The sequence below is a fragment of the Pelodiscus sinensis genome, chromosome 1 (genome assembly GCF_052426305.1).
Source record: "Pelodiscus sinensis isolate ZL-2025 chromosome 1, ASM5242630v1, whole genome shotgun sequence".
In the NCBI taxonomy this organism is placed as follows: domain Eukaryota; kingdom Metazoa; phylum Chordata; order Testudines; family Trionychidae; genus Pelodiscus; species Pelodiscus sinensis.
Genome location: NC_143052.1, coordinates 95,821,788 through 95,841,620, shown reverse-complemented (window position 1 = coordinate 95,841,620; position 19,833 = coordinate 95,821,788). Strand labels below are relative to the sequence as shown.

At 48.4% G+C, this 19,833-nt stretch overlaps 1 protein-coding gene across 1 annotated transcript; it reads left to right on the top strand.

Annotated features, from left to right (window-relative positions):
• Nucleotides 1–8,881, top strand: LOC102461140 (apolipoprotein L6). The gene is made up of 4 exons (XM_025178944.3): nt 1–98; nt 2,474–2,597; nt 2,726–2,876; nt 6,563–8,881. The coding sequence occupies exons 2-4, from the start codon at nt 2,567–2,569 to the stop codon at nt 7,452–7,454; spliced, it is 1,074 nt and encodes a 357-aa protein (XP_025034729.3). The 5' UTR covers nt 1–98; nt 2,474–2,566; the 3' UTR covers nt 7,455–8,881.
• Nucleotides 8,882–19,833: the final 10,952 nt, after the last annotated feature.

Sequence of the window (19,833 nt, the reverse complement as noted above, 5' to 3'; positions counted from 1 at the left end):
GTCAGTTTGAAGGGCATTAAAATCCAAGGGAGCTTTGTCATTAACTTCTGTGGTCCAGACTTTCAAAGACAACTAGCTGCTATGTAATAAGACGACTGGTATGTAATAATTTTATGTACCCTGTATTTCTGAGATTATTGGTTATTGAGATAGACTGTGTAACTTACACTGGGGTAGTGGAAAGTTTATTGTAACTGTATGATGCTCAAATTCAATGAAGACTGTTGGAAAAAACAACCAGGAAAGAAACTTAATGGTCCCACAAGAACAAAGCTTCTATCCTGTCTCTTTGCAAGTCTTACTCTGCCAGGCTAGGAGACATGTAGTCAAATGGTCTATAAATGGAGTGTTCACTAAGCAGTCTTTAAAGGTGACTTTCTCTGAAGCAAGAAGAGAAATGGTTCCTGAGCTAAGGCAACAGATTATGCAGGGCAGCCCCTAGAGCTTTCAGGATGTTTATAGGAAGCTCCTACTTACCTGCCAAGGACCTCTTGTGGAAGGTGTTAGATACCTTGTACATTAGACATGCATATAGTCTGTTTATTGTTTTAATATTTGGTTAGTCTAAAAAGCTTTGGTTCTCAATAAATAATTCTCTGCTTTAGGAAGGCTTTCCTGTTACTGGATAGGGGATGCCATTGTCATTGGTCACGCAGGGGACTAACTGCAGGCCCTGAAAATAAGTTAGCCTGCTGAGGTAATTATGGCTGATCACAGGGCACTGCAGCCAGGGCCTGGACTGTGAGCGGGAGAATCACGAGTCCCTCCCAAGAAAGACCCATGGCATGAGGCCCAAGACCAGAGCAAAGTGTCCTTGAAGAAAGCAGATAGGCTCAGAGGTGCAATTAGTCCGATGACTGGGACAAAGGGCTTTACCCCCATGCAGGTTAAATTGTGCTGCACAGCAGCCACCGTCATACTCCCCCCCCCCCCCCACCACCACCACACCACACACACCCGCACCAGGACCTTTCTATTATGACCTGAAACAAAAGAACACAACAAAAAGAGAGCAGTTTCATTCCTGTGGAAAGCTCATCCTGTTTAGTTACCAAATCAGTATTCTGACTATACTGACTCCCATGTGCCAGGGATATGGCAGGATTCAGATGAAGGCCACTTGTGGTAGGGAAGGGAAGGGTAATGGAGGTTAACTTACCAAGGCGAATGGGCCAATATCCACTGACCATTATGTGGTCAGTATTCACATTTCAGTTCACACACACACACACACACACACACACAACGAGGAGGAGGGAGAAAATTGTTTTCCTTGATATATGATGACAGGACAAGAAGCAGTGGGCTTAAATTTCAGAAAGGGAGGTTTAAGTTGGGCATTAAAAAAAACTTCCTGCCTGTCAGGGTGGTTAAACACTGGAATAAATTGCCCAGGAACGTTGTGGAATCTCCCATCATTGGAGATATTTAAGAGTGGGTTAGATAAATGTCTATCAGGGATAATCTAGATGGTGCTTGGTCCTGCCGTGAGGGCAGGGGACTGGACTTGATGACCTCTTGAGGTCCCTTCCAGTTCTAAGATTCTATGATACAAGGTTGGTTGAAAGTACTCTGTTGGCCTTCATACCAACTCATTAGCCATTTGTTAAAATGACTGTAATAATTTATTTACCCTGTATTTCTAATTCAAATTAACCTAACTATTTCTAGATGTACCATAAAGGGTGATTAATTTTTCCTAAAGAAACTGCTGTGTAGGGCATCCCACATCAAACTCCTTATTTTATTTCCCACTGTGTTTTCAATTTTTGATCATCCATATTTTTGTCTCTTGTCAAGCATTGCCGTGTTGGTGGCCATTTTGTGTAATTTATCACCCCTTGCAGCACAGTCTGACTGGACACTGTCTGCTTTAGCGCTACAGTCTCTGATTTCTGTATTCACCTTTACAATGGGGGTCTTGCCATCCTTAGCAGCTTTTTGACTGTAAAGCATCTCCAAGCTAGATCTTCAGATTTCATTGTTAGCTTCTTCTAGGCTTCTTTACCCATCTGCAAAGTTTACAATAAGTGCTAATACACATTCAGTTATTACCCCATTTAGCACAATGTAACTGTGCATTTCCAGACCTCTGGCTAAATCCAAGTGCAGGCTTCATAGATTAGCCTCTCTTCAAGCCAGGAAGAATAACTTTAAATATACAGGGATATTTAACACAGAGGTTTTTAAGAGCAGTAACATCAATCCCCTGCATAACCAATTGATTGCAAATTACCAATCACAGCATGACAGGTTTCAAGCTGCTAGCAGCATCAAGGTGCTAGATTTCCTCTGCCCACAAAAGGGAGAATGTGTGCCAGATATGATGGTAATTTTGTAATGGCTGGGCATATTCCACTAGCAAACTAAAATGGGACCCTACCTTCCCATTAAACTTAACCCATATATGATACTTGTTTCTTCTGTTGATTCACTTAGAACCATGTTTTCTTTCTACCTTTCCCTTTACCAGGGTGGAATTCCCCCTTTTCTGCATGAGAGGTGCTGAAGGACTGCAATGTAAAGGAAGTCACAGAGATTGCACCTGGTATTTTCACCCGATAAGATGGCCTCAGGAACATTTGGTAATTACAAAGGTATCCCTGCTCCTGCCACTGTGCTATTTCTCTTTCCTTCTGTAGTCATGATTTAGAACTGGAAATGCATGCATCCTTTTAATAGTAGGTCTGAAGGCACTCCGGTCTGATGTTGGTTTTAATCTTAGAAAACTTTGATGACTATGATTGGGAATATGACGGCAGCCTGGAGGTCTCAGAGCTTTTGCGGGAGAAAATATACAGCGAGGAGCTGCAAAGCTTGCTTTCTGAAGAGTGGAACTACATGGAACTGTTGCAGGAAGTGGTGAATCTTGAGAGGTAAGTGAGAGAAACTTTGGCCAAAGGCGAAAGAGAGTGTGGCTTCTCCCCTCTCCTTGCCACATGCCAGGCCCTTCCGTCCAACCAAACGAAAATAGGAAGCAAACAAAAAACCATAATGATGAGGGTTCACCCCAAAAACCCTGCAGGGTCAGATGAAATGTCCCTCTCGTTGGAAAATTTCAAAACAGCCCAACTGCAATGTGTTTGCAGTGATTTGGTGTTCAAGTGATTTGGCCAATGTCATAAACCTGGGCCACCCATGGTGTTCCCATCAGATTCAAACACTTCATATAACTCATTCAAAAAGCCAACATCAGCTTTGTACAAAAAGAACCAAAAAAGCAGGTTAACCCTGGATCCCCACCCCTTCCGAATACAATCCACCCATCTCCTACTTGAATCAGACCTCCCAGGACCCCTCACCCCATAGGATTGCATCCTTTGACCTATCCCATACATACAATCAAAGATATCTTCTTAGGAACAAAGTGGCAGCAAGCCCTGCCTAAAACTATTAAAATACCTCAGTCTCCCTTGTTTGTTCAGCAGATTCCTACTTTTGCCATTATCTGTTTGATTTTTCCCTCTGTCTTTTTCTGATCTGGTTTTACTTGAGATTGATTAAGCCCAGGTAAACAATTTGATCATGATCATGTAACCGGTGGGGGTGAGGGGGGTACGATACAGCCCACAGCTCAGATCCAGCCCACCAAACTGTTGGATCCGTCTGTGGCCCACTTGGGGGGGGGGAAGGAAGCACACAAACTCTCTTACCCCCGCCCCAGGCCCAGGCCTCAATTGGCTTGGGGGTGGGGCAGCGTAAGAAGTCTCTCCCTCCACCCTGCCCACACCCACCGCCACTGTTAGGGGCACGTGGCTCATAGATGAAGCTGTGAGCTGTTCGAAGCGGTTGGTGGCTCCCTCTGGCTGCCACATGCCCCTGGAGGCAGGGGTCGGGGAGGAGGTTTTGTGTGTTCCCCTGCCTCCAGGCCAATCATCACAGCTGGGGGCAGCAGAATGCAGGAAGTCTCTTACCCTCCGCCAGGAGCACTTGGCGCATAGAGGGAACTGCTGGCGGTTCCACCTGCACGCTGTATGACTCTGGAGGGGTGAGAGACTTTGTGCACTCCCCTGCCCCCAGGACCCGATTGGCCTGAGGATGGCGGAGCACACATGAAGTCTCTTGCCTCCCAGGGATGTGCGCCCCTGAGCAGCACATGGAGGGAACCTATGTGGCTGGGGCCTGCCTCAGGGACTCTGTTGGACTGCTGGCTGGGAGCCACCTAAGGTAAGTGACTCCCAGCCAGAGCCTGCACCCCGTGCTACACTTCTCCCCCAGGTCAAAATTCACTCCTGCACCCCTTCTCCCTCCCGGACCAAGCACCCTAAACCCCTGCCCAAGGTCACAACCCTCTACTTCATTAAATTCCCTCTCAGACCCCACACTCTCTCTTGCACCCCAATCCACTACCCCACTCCCTTTTGCACTCAACCTCCGTCCCAGACCCCACACTCCCTTCATTGAAATGCAGCCTTTGGACACTTTCCAAAATCTTGGAGTAGCCCCCCCCCCACCAAAAATTAATGCCCACCCCAATCTCGCCCAATCTTCTGCAATAACATAGGTCATGGCATTTCACCCAGTAATTGCTGTATTTAGCCTCTGGTTCCTAGTTAAGACAGAGCAGGGCCACCCCGAGCCATTTTGGTGCCCCAGGAGGGTGATGTCACCCTGGGCGCACAGCGCATACGCGGGCCCACCCCCAGGGTGCATGGGCCCACCTCCAGGTGCATGCGCGAGCCTGCCCCCAGGGCACGCGGGCACGCCTCCAGGCACACGGCGCATGCATGAGCCTGCCCCTGGGGCACTCGGGTGGGTGCATGGTTCATGCGCTGTCCAGCCACTGCCACTGGCGCACAGCCCGGGTGGGCTATGCCTGGCTGTGCAGGGCCCCGCAGCTGTGGGGGGAAGGGCACTGCAGGGGTTAACGCGGCCCCCGCCCTGGGCAGCCACTGCAGCCCGCTGGGAGCTGGGCACGTGGTGCCTGATGGCAGTTATAAGGGGTGCCGAACGCCCCTTACAGCTGCCATCAGGCGCCCCAGCCCCATCAATTGGTGCCCCGGGCAGCTGCCTGGCTCACCTACCCCTTAGTCTGGCCCTGAGACAGAGCATACCTGTTTTGAAAGATACCCAAGTTTTATTTGAGACTCAGGTCATAGAGAATCTATCACAACTCAAAGAAAGCTGTCTCAGGGTATGTCTACACTACCCTCCTAGTTCGAACTAGCGGGGTAATGTAGGCATACCACACTTGCAAATGAAGCCCGGGATTTGAATTTCCCGGGCTTCATTTGCATAAGCGGGGCGCCGCCATTTTTAAAACCCCGCTGGTTTGAACCCCGTGCAGTGCGGCTACACGGGGCACGAACTAGGTAGTTCGAACTAGGCTTCCTAGTTCGAACTACCGTTACTCCTCATTTCACGAGGAGTAACGGTAGTTCGACGTAAGTCGGATCCGCGTAAGTCGGGGACTGCCTGTATATATATATTTTAAAGGAAGCTGCCCCTTTAAGACAGCTGCCATCTTGGGCACCATTTTTAAACCCCTGCATCTCCAACCCAGTAAGCACAGGGAAGCCGGGGTTGGAGGGGGAGGGAGCCGGTTGGGGGGGGTGCAGAAGCCACCTGTGGTAAGTGATGCCCAGCTGGAGCCCGCATTCTGAACCCCAGCTCTAATTCTGAACTTCTCCTGCACTCCAAACTCCTGCTCTCGCCGAGTTCCCCTGCATCCAAACTCCCTCCCAGAGCCTGCACCCCCTCCTGCACCTTAACTCCCTGCCCCAGGCTCAACTCAGAGCCCCCTCACTCTCCAAATCCTTTAGCCCAAGATCAGCGTCCACATCCCTCTCCCTTGCACCCAGCCCTCTGCCCCCAGCATGATAAAAGTGAATGAGGATGGGGAAGGGAGGGAGAACAGAGTGAGCAGGGGCAGGACCTCGTAGAAGGGGCAGGAAGGAGTTGGTGGAAGGGATTTTGGGTTTGAGGTAGATCCTGGATTGGATTTAAATTCAAAAAGTGATCTCATGATTAAAAAGGTTGGAGACACTGGCCTAGCGCAACCTACAGGGGACTTAGGTTGGCTTAACTACAGTGTGCAGGGGGGTGATGTTGCAACTAATTTCTAGGCTACACCAAGGACACTTGACTCTCAGGTGCCAAGCTGAGCTTTCAAGGCTGGCTGTATCATTATTTGAATTCCAATAGCACCTAGAGATTCCAACCAAAAGTGAGGTTCCATTGTGCTGGGCACTGTGTCATGCAGGCTAAGAGACAGTCCCTGCCCCAAAGAGATTACAGTCGAGGCAAAGGGTGGTGGGGAAACCAGGAACACAGAGGTAAAGTAACTTGCCCAAGGTCATCCAGCTGTTTGGTGAGTAGCAGAGCCAAAATTAGAACCAGGTGTCTCCCAACTCCCAGTGTAGTACCTCAGCCATTAGAACAAGCATTCTCTGCGTAAGTCTGAAAATAGTTTCACTGACTGGCACAGTAATGTTTCTAATATGCACAAGGTGACACATCTGCTAAGGAAGAGGGGGTTAAGGGGCCATTTTTAACAGTCACTTTTCACAGCACAGCTTTAAGGTTTTTGCAGTGACCAAAATACACCTGGGGCTTCTAACAGGTCTGAAGGAATCGTCCCTTGGGAAGAGAGCACCAGTGAAGATATCATCGTCTTTCTGAAGCAGTTCCCGAAGCAGAGAGAGGAGATAGAGAAGTGTATCCAATGCCTTAAGGAAATGGCAGACAACATTGACAAGACCCATAAGAGGTGCACCATTGCCAGCGTGGCAGCAAATTCCACCAGCGTGGCTTCTGGCATCTTGACCATCCTTGGGCTGACCTTAGCACCGCTGACAGCAGGGGGAAGCTTGGCTCTCACAGCAACTGGGATAGGCTTAGGGGCAGCGGCAGCAGCAACCAGCATTTCTGCAAATCTGTATGAGAACGTCAGCAATTCAAAGGAAAGGAGCAAAGCCAACGACCTTCTGGCGAAATGCCAAAGCAACCTGGAAACATTGACCTGCTCTGATGAAGTTGATTTCAGATCCAAATTCTCCCCAGCAAGCGAGGCCACAGGCGACCACCTGAAACACGTCCTTTCCCCTGCAAGTAAAATTCCCGGGGTCATATGCAAAAGCGTGACGGGGATAAGAACCAACGTAAGAGCGTTCCAACTGGTAAAAGCTAACCCTGGCTTGAAGGCCTTAGCAAAACGGCTCACTGCAGCTGGGAGCACAGCCCGGAATGCAGCAAAGGGGACCAAGCAAGTGCAAAAAGCCCTAGCGGGAACCACGTTTGCCATGTCCAAAAGCGCCAGGGTGCTCGGTGCCACAGCAGCGGGGGTTTTTGTCCTGCTTGATGCCTACAGCCTCATGAAAGACTCCATCCATTTAGCTAAGGGGGCTCAGGTAGAGGCGGCAGTAGATATAAGAGAAAAAGCCAGCCAGCTTGAGAAGGACCTTCAAAACCTCAGTGAGCTGTATGAGGAGCTGAAAGGCATGGTGTACGGATAGAAGACACACACATTTTCATTTCCAGCGTTGGGCCACAAGAACCACCAAACCACAAGGGGAGGGGAGATCATGGTAGAAAGTCAAAGCCTTCCAAAGCCACACGTGCTGCTAGCTGACAAGGAGATGCCAGCTCCACTTTGACCAAAAGCATCAAACTCTGAACAGCTCAAAGAGATTGCAACCATAACCCAGTCCCTCCTGTCTTTGGAATTCAGTGAAAGGAGCAGGAGACGTTGTTCAGAATCTGTGGCATCCTGCTAGGAGTTTATCCTATCCTGCCTATGCTTACGAGAAAGCAACAATGTCCTGCATGCACGTGTGAGACATCTGCTCAGGGGTGAAATTGCCAAGCCAGTAACTGCTTTTCAAATGAACTTGTAAAGCATGAAACTTTTTCTCCCTGTCTGTGTGGAGTATATTAGCTGCCTTGCCCACATCTGTAATGCTCACTGAAGCATTTTAATTCACCTCAGAGTGAATAGCTAGAAATAGCTGAAATAGTTGTGCCTTGTCTTTGTGTTAGGAGTGACACCTCCTTCCCTTAATGCCAGGGGTTCTACAGACACCTATTAAAAGACTCCGCCTTGAAGAGATTGAAAACCCAATAGATAAGGCAGACAAATGGGGAAATAGAGGCAGAGAGAGGAAAAGTGATTTGCCTGAGATCTGCCAAGACAGCAGCAGCGCTAGGCACAGAACCCAGGTCCCTTGGGTTCCATGCCACTAGACAATGCTGTTGTTAGGCATAGTGGATGCTGTGCCGACGGGGTAAGCTGAGGGCATCATGCACTTTCAATGAGGCGCTGACAGGCATGGTGCCACAATTCTCCTTTTCACGTGGAGATGAGAGAATCCTGCGTGGCTGAAGGGGAACCAGACTTATGCTTGGCAGAGGCCCTTTCCTCCTCCTCCTCACCCACCCAGTTATTTGACCAAGTACAGCACTAGATGAGGGAGGCTCGGGACCCCACCACATCTGGAATTCAGCACCCGCTGTTTAGCAAGAGATGGCAGGAGCCTAACCTGAGTCAGGGGCCGTCGTTAGCACCATTCCTGTGACTCAGCACTTCAAAGCTAGGGAGGCAACCCTCTGCCTCAACCTCTCTCCTTGCAGGGAGTGAGTCACTTCACTGCAGGGCCCGGTGCTCCTGAGAACGGCTCCTGCGAATGCTGCTGCACAGTAACCATGGGCAGCAGCGCTAGAGAGAGAACCAAGCTAGCCTATGCCTCCCTCCCACTCACCACCGGGAGGAAGATAGAACAGGGGGTGCAGAACCCGGGGCTGGGAGTGAATGTCTAGATGAGTTGATGTCGGCTCTGGAAGCCCCCCGCATACTCCCTGGAGTACATGCAGCCCTGCTTTAACCAAACATGTGCTAGCATGGGGGAGGTGACAGGGCGAGTAGCAAAGCACTATCTCAGGGAGCTGGCACATCAAACCTTTTACATTTCACAGGGTGGGAAGGGCGCGCACACTCTAGCAAAGAGGAAGCTAACATGTTGTTTCAGGCTCAGGCTTTAAACTGAAAGTGTGGCCTCTGCTCAAGCGCTCCCAGTGCTCTGTGTAAACCCCCTCTTTGAGGGGGGCAGCTAACAGCTCTGAGAGCACAGTTCGCAGCACTGTAGCCTGGTTTACACGGGAGCTTTCCAGGGCTATGACTTACTGAGCTCGAGGGGGGGGGGGGCGTTTTTTCACACCTATGAGCCAGAAAGTTACAGCTCTTTTAAGTGGCAGTGTAAACTTGGCCTCAGGCAACACTAACTAGCCACACTTTGTAGCCTTGCTCTGCCTGGGGCAAGAAAGCTTAAAAGAGACAGCCTGCAACAGGACGGGGTGGCGCCTAAGAAGGGGAGAGTGCTGTACCTTGAAGATTTCTGGGTACAGGGACAGATCAGTGAAGAGGAAGATGATTACAGACCCTGCCACCACCCCTGAGAATGTCTGATATACAGCAGGGGTGACCAAAAGGGAGGGGGCTTGAGGCAGACCCTAATCTTGAGCAGTAACATCATCTGGGGAGTTGAGAAAATATACACAGATAGTAACTCAGGGTTCGTCTACACTGCACTGTTATTTCGAGGTAACTAGTGTTATTTCAAAATAACAATGCGAGTGTCTACACCGCCATTCTATTATTTCAAAATAGTTTTGAAATAACGGGCAGCTTATTCTGAAATCTGTAGACCTCATTCCATGAGGAATAACGCCTATTCTGAAATAGCTATTTCGAAATAAGGCATGTGTAGATGTTCCAGTGCTGCTCTTTTGAATTACCCCTCACCAGGGCCATTCTAAGTTATTCCTCCCCAGTGCCACCTGGGGCTCTAAATTGAGATAGCACATCTACATTAGGGAAGCCTGCCTCGGACTAATTTAGAGGCTTTCTTGCAATGTAGACGTGGTGTTTCGAAATAAGCTATTTCAGACTAACTTTCAAAATAAGCAATTCCGGAATATAGCCGTGCAGTGTAGACGTACCCAAAGGGTGTGGCTACACTGCAGGATTTAACTTGAAATAAGCTATGGAAACTGAGCTACGTCAACTGCGTATCTTATTTTGAAATTGCTTATTTCGAAATAGGGAGCATCTATATAGCACCTATTTCAAAATAGATCACTCTTCCTCCAACTTCCCTTACTCCTCATACAATATGGGTTACAGGAGTCAGAGTAAAAATTCCTCCAGCTTGACAGTATTTTTGACACTATTTTGAAATAACTGCCTACAGTGTAGATGAGGACTAAGTTATTTCAGAATAACGCTAGATACTTCGAAACAGTGTTGCAGTGTAGACATACCCTTAGAGAATAAGGAAAGCTGCATCAGCCCTTGAAAGGAAAATAAGAGGAAGCTATTTCCCTAGAAAATGTACCCTGTATGGTAGCTGTGACATCGCTCCCACATCCTGGCTTTGAGACTAATAGATCAGATTCTGTACAATGACTATGGCAAAACAGGTTTATTGGTATTTGAGGCAGGGAAGAGTTAAGCATAAGCATGAACCAGCTTGGTACAGGTCTGAAATCTTAGCTGTGCACATATATATTTCCCACTAGACTCATGCAGTTTAATTCCTGACTCATTATGAATTAATTAAAAATGTGTTTGAAAAAAAATTAATCCAACTCACAAATAAAAATGCAGAATCGGAAAGGAGCAGCCATGGAAATTAAAAAACATTTTTCAAAATTACTGATAATATAAATGGAGGAGGCACTGAGGGCATCACATGCAGCCTGTATCCAGTTTTAATAGTTACACTGGAGCGGGGAGAGACACATAAACCCCTGTAAAGCCCAGCCCTACCATTCCGAAAGCATTGCCTGGGAAACATTTATTATTTGTTTTGCAGTAGATGCCAGAGGCCCCAGAACAGGTACTAACTAGGAACAACATGGCAAAACATTCACAGTTCATATGGTGCCCATTCCCAGCACAGATGCCCAGATTGTTGTGACAGTGAAATCACATGCTGAATCCAAGACATTACTGCAAAAAAGTATTAGGGGAGGAGGACACATAGCCTAGCAGGCTGAGAAGGGAGTCAGGCAGATTGTTGGTACGTTCTGAATGGCTAGGTTATTGTGACATCAAAATCATAGGTGAAAGCCAGATTGCAAAGAGAGAACTTATTGCCTTTCCGCCAACCCATGATGGGAGCGTGTATCTGAACATTCACATACAAATCAAGCCTGAGTCTGCACATTGTACTAAATGGCTTCATTCCACACAGAGCATCTCCTGCTTTCCATACGTTAGGCAGCTTTGCACACACAGAACAGGCCCAACCCAAAATCACAAACCCAACCATCCACAAATTCTTGTGAAAGGCAGACCCAGGTCTGTAGCTTGGGGAAGCCTCCAGTTCTTTAATGTGCTGAATTAAAACCCTGGAGTCCCCTGGGAGCAAGCTAAAGCAGCCTGTGACGGGGGTCCCAGCCCCCGCACTAGCTCCACCAACAGCGCTGCATTCGCAGCCGATAGGCTGCCACCATTCTGGTCCTGTGGCACTTGCGCAGAGGCAGCGTGTGGGGAGGCGCCCTCATGGCGCAAGCACACACCGACTGGTGTGCAAACTGGCGGGCAGACAGACCCACGGGAGCAGGGACACCGGCAGGTACGCCGACGTGGGGAAAGGCGCTGATGCTTAAAAACGGCGCCAGTGCAGACTAAGGGAAGGAAGGAGGGAGCTGAGTCGGCTCTTCTTTTGGCCCCTTTGGATGGAGCACCCTGTGACAGCAGTGCGGGAGAACGGAGAGGAGACCATATGAGGCCGCCTGGAGGGCACGGAGGCAGTGAACTAAAGCGGACAGTGGAGGAAGCTCCAGAGTGAAGGGCAGAAGGGACTTTGATGGGACCTTTGAAGGGACATAGAGGAGCGGTGCGGCAGGACTGCGCCGCTGCCTGTTCACACAGCCACAGAAAAAAAATTGGGGGTCCTTAGCACCCACCAGCAGCCCCACAGGTCAGCTCCTCCTCCTCCTCCTCCCCAGCACCTCCCATCAACTGGAAGCCCCATAGATCACTTCCTGCCCACTGCTGATCAGCTGTTCAATGGCATGTTGGAGGTGATGAGGGAGGAGGAGAAGTGGGAACAGGCAGAGGTGGGGTGGGAATGGAATGCAGATGGAGGCTTGGGGGAAGAGGTGGAGTGGGGGTAGGACCTGGAGAGGAGCAGGGAGCCCAGCACCTGTGAGGAAATCACAACGTCAGTGCCTCTGATTACATTCCTGCAGGTACCTCTCCCATATTTTAAATGTCTAGCCACTGGGATAATCTGAAGCCACCTGGTGGCTACCCTCAGAAAAACGCACCAAGTGCAGATTCTTCTCATGCACAAACAAACCAGGCGAATCTGTGCAATGCAGACAGTTCCGTGCAGTGACAAAGTCAAGGTACTGCAAGGGACTCAGGTCCTGGTACAAGCACGAGGCTCAACAAATGGCAACGACGACAAGTACCACTGCACCAGGACCCTTGGGAGTGGAATCTTCCTCCAATTCGGCCCTTGTCCACACTACACAAGCAGGGTAGAGCAGGGTAGAGCTTTCGCAGCTCAGTAAACAGAGACCAGGGTCAGGAGATGGCAGCCCCCACAAGGGAGAGCTGCACCTTGCAAGCCACGGAGCATAGTAGCCAACTATAGTGCGGGGTGTCACCAGCAAGGTTCCCTCTAACCTGCATGGTAGTAGAGCCCCACAGCTGCTTAATGAGCCCCACCAAGCCAGGGGCTCAGGGCATGGAGCTGCCTGGCTTGGGGAGGGGCACTTTTCCCTCAGCTACAGCAGCAGCTGCCCTCCCTCTGCCAGGCAGCCCCGTGCGCAGAGGAGCCCCTGCTGCCACACAGTTTAGAGGGACCCTTGGTCACCAGGGCTGGGCTAAGGCATGCTGAGGCCCTAAACTATGTCAAAGTTTAAGAGACCCCATTGCATTAGAATAATATAAAATTTTGGGGTAACAGAAAGGACTATGAAAATAGAAATAATAAAGTTTTCTATTTGCATATATACCGATACATAGGAAAGGATACAACTAAAATCTAGTCATTTTTTGCAGTGAGGCCCCCTCATAATCTGAGGCCCTAAACTGTAGCTTACTATGCTTGCGCATAAATCCAGCACTGCAGCGTAACTGTGAACCCCCGATTTCTAGGTATCTTCTAGCACCCTGAGTGAACCACACTGGGTTCTTTCATCTCTAGCCCTTAGTGAGCATCCATTCCCAGTGATAACATAGAGGGTTTCCTTTAAGGATGTTAAGGACTAGTCAAATAGTCAATTCCCCCCCCCCCCCCTTGCTGCCTCTGTCAGAGGCAGCAAAGCGGGAGAGGGCGTACTTCAAAGCGGCAGCTGTGCGGCATTGCCCCCTTTGAAACAGAGTCCCCAGCTGACTCCGGGTTCTGGGAAAATGCCATGTGGAACTCAACAGTCAGCTGGGGAGTCCCCAGTTGATCCTGGGTTCTGCTGAAATGCTGCGCTGAACCTGGGCTCCACGTGGCATTTCACATCAGCAGCGCAACATGGAGCCTAGGGTCAGCTGGGGTCTCTGAGTCCCCTGCTGAACCCAGGCTCCATGAGAGCGTTTCTGCTTTGAAATGCATAAGAGTCCTTGCTGGGAACTCTTGTACATTTCAAAGCTGGCACCCGCATGCAGCCTGGAGTCAGTGGAACTTCCCGCGGGCCCCAGGCTGCATGCGGAGTTGCGTATTCCTCCTTTGAAATATACAAGAGCCCATGTAAGGATTCTTGTACATTTCAAAGGAGGAATGCAGAAGTGCCTATTGACTAGTCGAGTAGTCAATGGAAATTCCATTGACTACTCAACTAGTAAATTAATGGATATTTAACATCCTTAGGTTCCTTACTGGGCTGCAGAGGTAAGATGCAAAGACCCTCAGTACAATTGCTTTTAAAAAATCACAGGCAAAAGAGATGATAAATGATCGATTCAGTAGCAATTAATTCAGAGTCCCCCAAGGCCCAGGGCAGCCCAGTATCAGGCGATGAAGGAAGAAGCCTTAGTGTCACCTCTCTAACCCCTTGCAATAGATAGTGCTCGTCCTTTGCCAGTGGCAGGCTTCAATCTGATCCAGCTCTCCAGCCTTCCAGGCTCAGCTCTCAAGCTGCCTTGACTTTTCAACCGCCAGCTCCCCTCATCTCTTTTCTGAGCCATGTCTCCCAGGGACCTCCTTCTTCCCTCTCCTGGGCTGGACTCCAGAAGGGTTAGGGAGACGTCTGCTGGCTGAATGTTGAACTGGATTTGAACAGGTGCCCAGGAGTTTTCATGCTCAACCTATATGAGCCTTTTCTCTACAGACCGGCTTTCCATGTTGAAAGGCAATTTAATGCAGAGTTGTTACCTAAAGCCCCAAGAGCTCAATTTAGCCTTGCTGAGCACACCCTGAAATCCCCATGGAATTTGCTGTTGGTTTCTATCGGACTGATTTCTTGGTTCCACTTTCTTTTGAAAGTTTTGCTCTTTGTCCTCGCACAGCACAGCCTGTATGTCAGTCAACAGGGAAAGCCACACAAATCATTACACAGACAAATGTGGCACCCCAAGGGGTAAGTGCAATAGGATTTCATTTGAACTATTGATTTAGATCTTCTATATTTATCAAGCCAGGTGCTATTGTTTTGCCTCCTGCTGGAACACATAACACACTGTGGTTGGAATTCTCAGAAAAAAAGTGAACCATTTACAATAGAAACCATACAGTGGACATTTGTGATGGTTACAGCAACCAAATTCACTTTTCCTTCATTCTCTTAATTGCTCGTCCTAATGCAGCACTGTTGTTAATATTAACTTTCCTTTCCTTACTCCTATGTGCTCTTGAACCCAACCCACATACTTATCAGATCCAGGACATATGTACAAGACTCGGAACATGAGTTGTCTTGTACTCAGAAATTCACTTTAACAACTAGCCACCCAGAGCACTTTAAATGACTACTGTAGTTTTTTAATTAAGGGAGCAAATGCATTACAGATTTAAAAGATCTACTAAAATAATTGAGTCCACTCCTCTCTTGTGCCCCGCTTGTAAAAGATTGTTCCTCGTGATATATTTTCTAGTGCTTCATCTAGCATCAAAAGATAAGAGTCCAAGCCAGAAATGTGATCGGTTTTATTTCTCCTGCAAAATAGATTCTGCAGAACACTGAAGATTTCTTAGCATCCTGCCCTCTACACACAGAGAACAGCCTTATGTTTCAGTAAAATGGCATTTCAATCTGACATTTGCCAGATTAAGGCAAAAGAACTAACAGAGACAAGGTAATATCTTTTATTGGATCAATGTCTTTTGGTGAAAGAGGCAAGCTTTTGAGCTACATATGGCTCTTCCTCAGGTCTTGAAAAGATTCTCAGGATATGTTTACATTCAGGTCACGGCTTCACTTCCTGAAAGATCAATGATCAATCTTCTGGAGTTCGATTTAGTGGGTCTAGTAAAGACCCACAAAATCAAACGCTGAGAGCATCCCCATCGACACTGGTACTCCTCCAATTGTGAGGAGTAAGGGAAGAAGACGGGAGCATTTACTCTTGTCGACCTCCTACTGTGGTGATGATGCCAAAGTTTGAAATAAGATACATCGACTCCAGCTATGCAATTAACATAGCTGAAATTGCGTTTCTTGATTCAAACTTCCACACAAGTATAGACATGGTCTCAGGGACAACTCATACTGCTGACAGAGTGGGGCACAGTGAGGGCAGCAGCTTCAGATGTTACTGAGCATGCTCAGTGTGAACATGCTCAGTACAAGCCAAGCCACAAATTGGGGGTGGTGGTGTGTGCCCCCCATCCGCAGAGAGCTACAGGATTGGGAACAACCCACTCCTCCACCCCAGCCTATTCTGCCCCTTTCCCAAGCCACCTCCCCAAGCAATGCAGCCAAGGGGTGTGACAATGGCAGCAAGGGTCAGGCCTGCCTTGCACTCACTGGCATCTGGGGGAATCCACTAAGTGAGTTTGGGGAAAGGGGTGGAACCGCCCCACGCAGTCACTAGTGCCAGGAAGTGAAGCTACACTGCTAGGAGTCAGAGAAACAGAGTGGGCTGGGGCTGCATCACTCTACTCCCCACTGCCACTGGTAAGGATGGGGTGTGGAGGTGGGCCCAAGCCCTGCTTCCAGTGTCAGGTCCTCCGCAGTCCAATGGCCACCCTAGGTCCTGCAGGCCCTCTAGCACAGAGGGCCCAGAGTGGTTGCCTCAAACCATCCTATGGATGGGACAGTCTCTACCCACAATCGCACCCCATGCATCACCTCTGGCCACACTTAAAATGGTGCAGTGGTGAATGCTGCAGCTGCACAGCTGTAGTGCTTCAGGGTAGACACTACCTACACTGATGGGAAGCGTTCTCCCATCAGTGTAGACAATCCACCTTCCCAAGAGGCAGTAACTAGGTTGAGATTCTTACCAACAACCACAGGACATACCCCATTAATACCAACCCTGGAACTTTCCCTTGCAACAAACCCTGTTGCCACCTTTGTCCACATATTTACTCTGATGACACCATCACTGGACCTAACCATGTCAGTTATATGATCAAGAACACATATTCCTGTTCATCCAGAAATATAATTTATGCCATCATGTGCCAACAGTGTCCTTCTGCTATGTATATTGGACAGACTTCTCTGACACTTTGCCAAAGAATTAATGCCCACAAATCAGACCTCAGACATCTTCACAAGATAAAACCAGTTGCTTTTCATTTCAGCCTACCTGGTCATAGTCTTAAAGACCTTACTACATGCATCTTACTTCAAAGAGACTTTAACACCAGATTACAGAGGGAAACTTCAGAACTTTCTTTTATGCTTAAATTTGACACTTTACAAATGTGCTTTAACAAAGATGCTAATTACCTTAACCCCGTGGTCCCCAACCCGGTGCCCACGGGCACCATGGCTCCCGCCGGGCTCTTTACATGCGCCCGCGAAGCAATCTGGGCTGGCAGGTGCCAGCCCCGGGCGCATGGCCGGTCCCGGCCCCGGGTGCGCCGCGCGTGCCGGTGCCGACCCTGACCCCCGCCCCCGGGTGCGCCGCGCGTGCCCTGGCCCCGGCGCCGGCCTTGGCCCCGCGGCGCTTACGGAGGGAGGGGGGGCACCGGCCTCGGGTGCGTGGCTATGGGGGGGCCCCGCCCCCGGGCATGCGGCTGGGGGGGCCGCCCCCGGGCGGGCAAGTGTCCCCGCCCCCTGGCGCCCGACAACCTGAAAAGGTTGGGGACCACTGCCTTAACCATTACAAAGATAGCTTCCCACTTATCACCCCTGATTAGCCATTCATTGACTCAAATAGCTATTCCCTCCCTCCCTCATCCCACCTTCTGTACTAAATCTGATTTGTCAGTTTAATAATGTGTTCGCTTTTTTCATTGTATTCCTTTGGTATATATAGTCATGCCAATTCTCTTCCAGAATATGATCTGAGGAAGTGGGTCTGGCCCACGAAAGCTCATCACCTAAATAAACCATCTTGTTAGTCTTTAAAGTGCTACATAGTTTTTCCTTTTGTTTTAGGTTGACAGAGGAATTCTTCCATTGACCTAGCACTATCTACCTTGTTCTTCATCGCAAGAACCGGGCGGTTCTCTAGCGTGGCGCTGTCCCTGTGCACCAGCTCTGGCCACTCCACGTAATCCACTCCCGAGACACTAGCCCTCCCAGAGGGCTTCAAGTGGGATGCAGACCCTTCTATCCCTTCCCCATTGGAAGTGATGGAGTGGTTCAGCATTTGACCCTACACGAGAAAAAAAAAATACATTACACGAAGCTGGTACTGCACATATATAAGGATAGCTACTCCTCTCAGGGGTAGTGGGAATGTTGCCCATGGCATCCCTGAGGCTACCAACAAAGAGACAGCTCATGCCAATTTTGATTCCACTGACAGTTTTGTAAGATGGACTCCTGTTCCCATTAGGGACTAGCCTCTTAGTCATTCCTAACAGCCTCATTTGTTTCCTCCTGAGTCACCTGTAACAAGAGACCGCTGAAGGGTTCAGCAGAGAAGATCCAGAGGGTATTTTTCCCTGAGATGTCTTCAGGGGCATCCAGTATTTCTGAAGGTACTTAAATATCTGTTGTAGCTCAAGACATTTCTCAATCTCCCCCTCTATTTTTACCTGATCAGAACTGGTGCATCACATGTAAAACACCCTTTCCAGGCCAGAATTTCCTCCATTCCTCTCTCATCATCTCATTGGCCATGTCAGACTACTAGGACCCTAATCAGAGTCACCCATGTGACCTGTAAAACACTCCCAATTATAGCTGGTCAGTGGTAAAAGACTAAGACCCAAATCTGGGTCTTCTGAATGATTATAAGGAGCATTTTCAGGCCTTGCTAGTCCAGAGACTGAACGACCAGGACTTGGAACTGAGTTCTAATCTCCTACACCTCAGTACAGTGCATGAGCCACTGTCTGTACCGTCTTGCCCCCCTCTTAATTTGATGCTCATGTGAAACACAAGGGAATGCTTTTTATTTATTTTAAATGTTATTTAGAAAATCTCAGTGACAACCTTGAAACATGACCTCCCGAGGTCTCGTCCAGCCCTATGATTCTAATATCAAGGCATCTGAAAAGATTACTGGTGGACAAGTTTTTCACTGACTTGAATGCTGAAAATTTGATGATGGCGAAGCAGGTCTTGATATATCTTGAGAGGTAACACACAAAAATTTTGGTTAGTTAAGAATTTTCATGAACAAAAGATAACCACGAGCAGCCCTGTGGCATCTTAGAAACTAACAAATGTATTAGGTCATGAGCTTTTGTGGGTAAAGCCCACTTCATCAGATGAGTTGGAGTGGAAATTACAGAATCTGGGCTATATATAACAGCAAAAGACGTTACTTGTCAATTGTAGGATCAGTGTTAATGTAGATAACTAAGTCAGGGTGAATGTGTCCCATTCACAGCATTTGATGTGGAGATGCAAATATCAAAAGCAGGGAAATTGCCTTTATAGTGCAGTAACCAATTCAAATATTTATTCAAGCCTAAGTTGATAGTATTGAACTTGTAAATGAACTCCAATTCAGCTGTCTCTCTCTATAATTGGGTGATAAAATTCTTCTGTAGAAGGATAGCTACTTTCAAATCTATTATTGAATGTTCAGGGAGGTTAAAATGTCCCCGTACAGGTTTATGTGTGTTACCATTCCTGATGTCTAATATGTGTCCATTTATCCTTTGGCACAGACTATCCGGTTTGGCCAATATACATGTCAGAGGAGCATTTCTGGCACTTGATGGCATAGATCACATTAGTGGATGTGCAGGTGGATGAGCCCCTGATGATGTGACTTCTGTAGTTAGTTCCTGTGATGGTGTCACTGGTATAGATATGTGGACAGAGTTGGCAACGGGGTTTATTGCAGGGGTAGGATCCTGGGTAAGTGCATCTGTGGTAAGTATTTGCTTCAGGTTGGGTTGGGGGCTATCTGTAGGTAAAGTGAGGAAACACATTGACAGAGACAGACGAGTACGCAGAAGTCACCTACTCCAAGACAGGCCCAATAAGGAAAATAACAGAATACCTTTGCTCATCACCCACAGTCCCCAGCTTAAACCTCTTCAGTGCATCATGGACAATCCACAGCCTATCCTGGAAAATGATCATTCACTCTCACAGACCTTGGGAGACAGTCCAGTCCTCACCTACAGACAGCCACCCTGACTTAATTAGGTTCATTAAAATGAGTCCTTCAATTGACAAGTAACTTCTTTTGCTGTTATATGTAGCCCGGATTCTGTAATGTCCACTGCAACTCATCTAATGAAGTGGGTTTTACCCACAAATGCTCATGACCCTAATGCATTTATTAGTCTCTAAGTTGACACAGGGCTGCTC